The sequence below is a fragment of the Nanorana parkeri genome, unplaced genomic scaffold (genome assembly GCF_000935625.1).
Source record: "Nanorana parkeri isolate BGI_ZX_2015 unplaced genomic scaffold, ASM93562v1 scaffold59, whole genome shotgun sequence".
Classification (NCBI taxonomy): domain Eukaryota; kingdom Metazoa; phylum Chordata; class Amphibia; order Anura; family Dicroglossidae; genus Nanorana; species Nanorana parkeri.
Window position 1 is genome coordinate 1,071,297 of NW_017306327.1, and position 1,681 is coordinate 1,072,977.

The 1,681-nt window shown below is 42.7% G+C and overlaps 1 protein-coding gene across 1 annotated transcript in view; it reads left to right on the forward strand.

The window, feature by feature from the left end:
• The window catches only part of CCDC158 (coiled-coil domain containing 158), a 52,538-nt gene extending 51,627 nt beyond the window's left edge, over positions 1 to 911 (forward strand). Inside the window, exon 22 of the mRNA XM_018576176.1 lies at positions 733 to 911. Coding sequence (XP_018431678.1) covers positions 733 to 911 — 179 coding nt within the window. The remainder of the gene's footprint in view (positions 1 to 732) is intronic.
• Positions 912 to 1,681: the final 770 nt, after the last annotated feature.

Below are 1,681 nucleotides of genomic sequence, written 5' to 3' on the forward strand. Positions count from 1 at the left end.
GGGGACTGGAGTTGGGGGGGAGTCCAGAGTTGAGCTTTAAAGGGCATTTTGCATATGTTTCAGAAAGAGGATGTTTACGTTTCAGAAATATGTGGGCTGTGCTGTGCTTTTTGTGAAAATTATTGTAATCTGACAGATTTGGCACAAGCATGCAGATCATTTCTCACCTACCCCTATAGAGACACTTTTATGGATACTATATTTCTAGTCTTTAGTCTCCCCAGTGTGAGAATTTAAAAAAAAAAAAATAAGTTTAATTCAAAGTTTTCAAATAAGATACAGAACATTAACATGAAATTTAACATGGAAAGGCGAAACAGAGGAAATACAACTATAAGATTCCATTCACAATGATAACTGAAGAACTATACAGAATACCATTGTAAACAGTATAAGGTAATTTATCTGTCAAAAACCAAGAGGCCAAGCACCAGTAGGAAGAGGTTCAGTAGGCCTGAGTTCTTGCAGTTATGGGGTGGCCACACACCAAACAAATCACTGGATGAGATACTGTACATGAACCCCAAGGTTGGAGTGTAAGAAAAGTAGAAGAAAAGAATGTCAAGACTTAATGGAGAGCACAATAGATAGTTACAGGGAGGATGAAGAAAAGAAAAAATGGGGTGGGCGGTAGGAGAGTGGGCAAGAGGGGGGGGGAGAGGGGGACTGGACGGTGGAGGTTTGGAGTCAGGAGATAGGGAGCTAGTATGCACCTCTCAAAATGTATCACAGGAGTCCTCATCCTGTCTGTATACAAGAGGCTTGTATCTGAAAGTTTAAGTGTCTGGAGGGGCCTGTCCATGGCCACCATGACTGGATTTGGGGCGGGCGTAGGCTGGGCCAGTAGTGAAGTGTTGTCAACAGGACCATCTCCCAACAAACTTGTCAAGTATATCCAATTTGGAGACTAGCAACTCTTCCATTTCATATATGTGGTTGACTTGCAAGATCCATTTAGCCAAGGCGGGTACAGGGGAATCTCTCCAGTATCATGGAATTATTGCCCTCGCAGCATTGATGAGATGTCTGTGTAAAGACTTGTAAGAACCAGAAGTGTCTTGCCAGTGTAGGAGGAAGGTTTCCAGAGCTAGCTGCAAGCTTAGACCAGTAACTTGCTCAATTATATCATGAATTCCATGCCAGTATGGACAAGTCCAAAAAATATAAGTGAGTGTGTCCACCTCACCATGACAACACCAGCAGAACTGGGGAAGGTTAAGATACATTTTGTGAATGGCTAGGGGAGTTCTGTACCAAAATTGTCCAACTGGTAATGAAACTCTTGTAGGCATTCATACAAATGTCAGTTCATGAGTCCTCTGGAATAGTAACTTGTAGTTCTTTTTCTCATTTACTATGTAAGGTAGGTAGATGGGTGGGCATATTTTCTTGCAATAGAGAGTATAACCACAAAATTAGGTGTTTTAGTGGGGCCGTTCCCATCACAGGCCTTTTCGAAGGGGGTAAGCGAGCGGGCAATATTCTCTTACCTGCCTGGAGTCAGGAGGAAATCCCGGATTTGAAATAGGTCCACCAAGGGATTGTGCCCTTGTTTGAGTATGTGGATGGGTCTGCCTAGGTCTGTTTGAAGAACATATTTGCAGGTAAGGGGCAGGTAGACTAATGGTTCTGAAATTTGAGCGATTTTCCAGGTGGAAAATCAGCATTTCCCCATAGAATT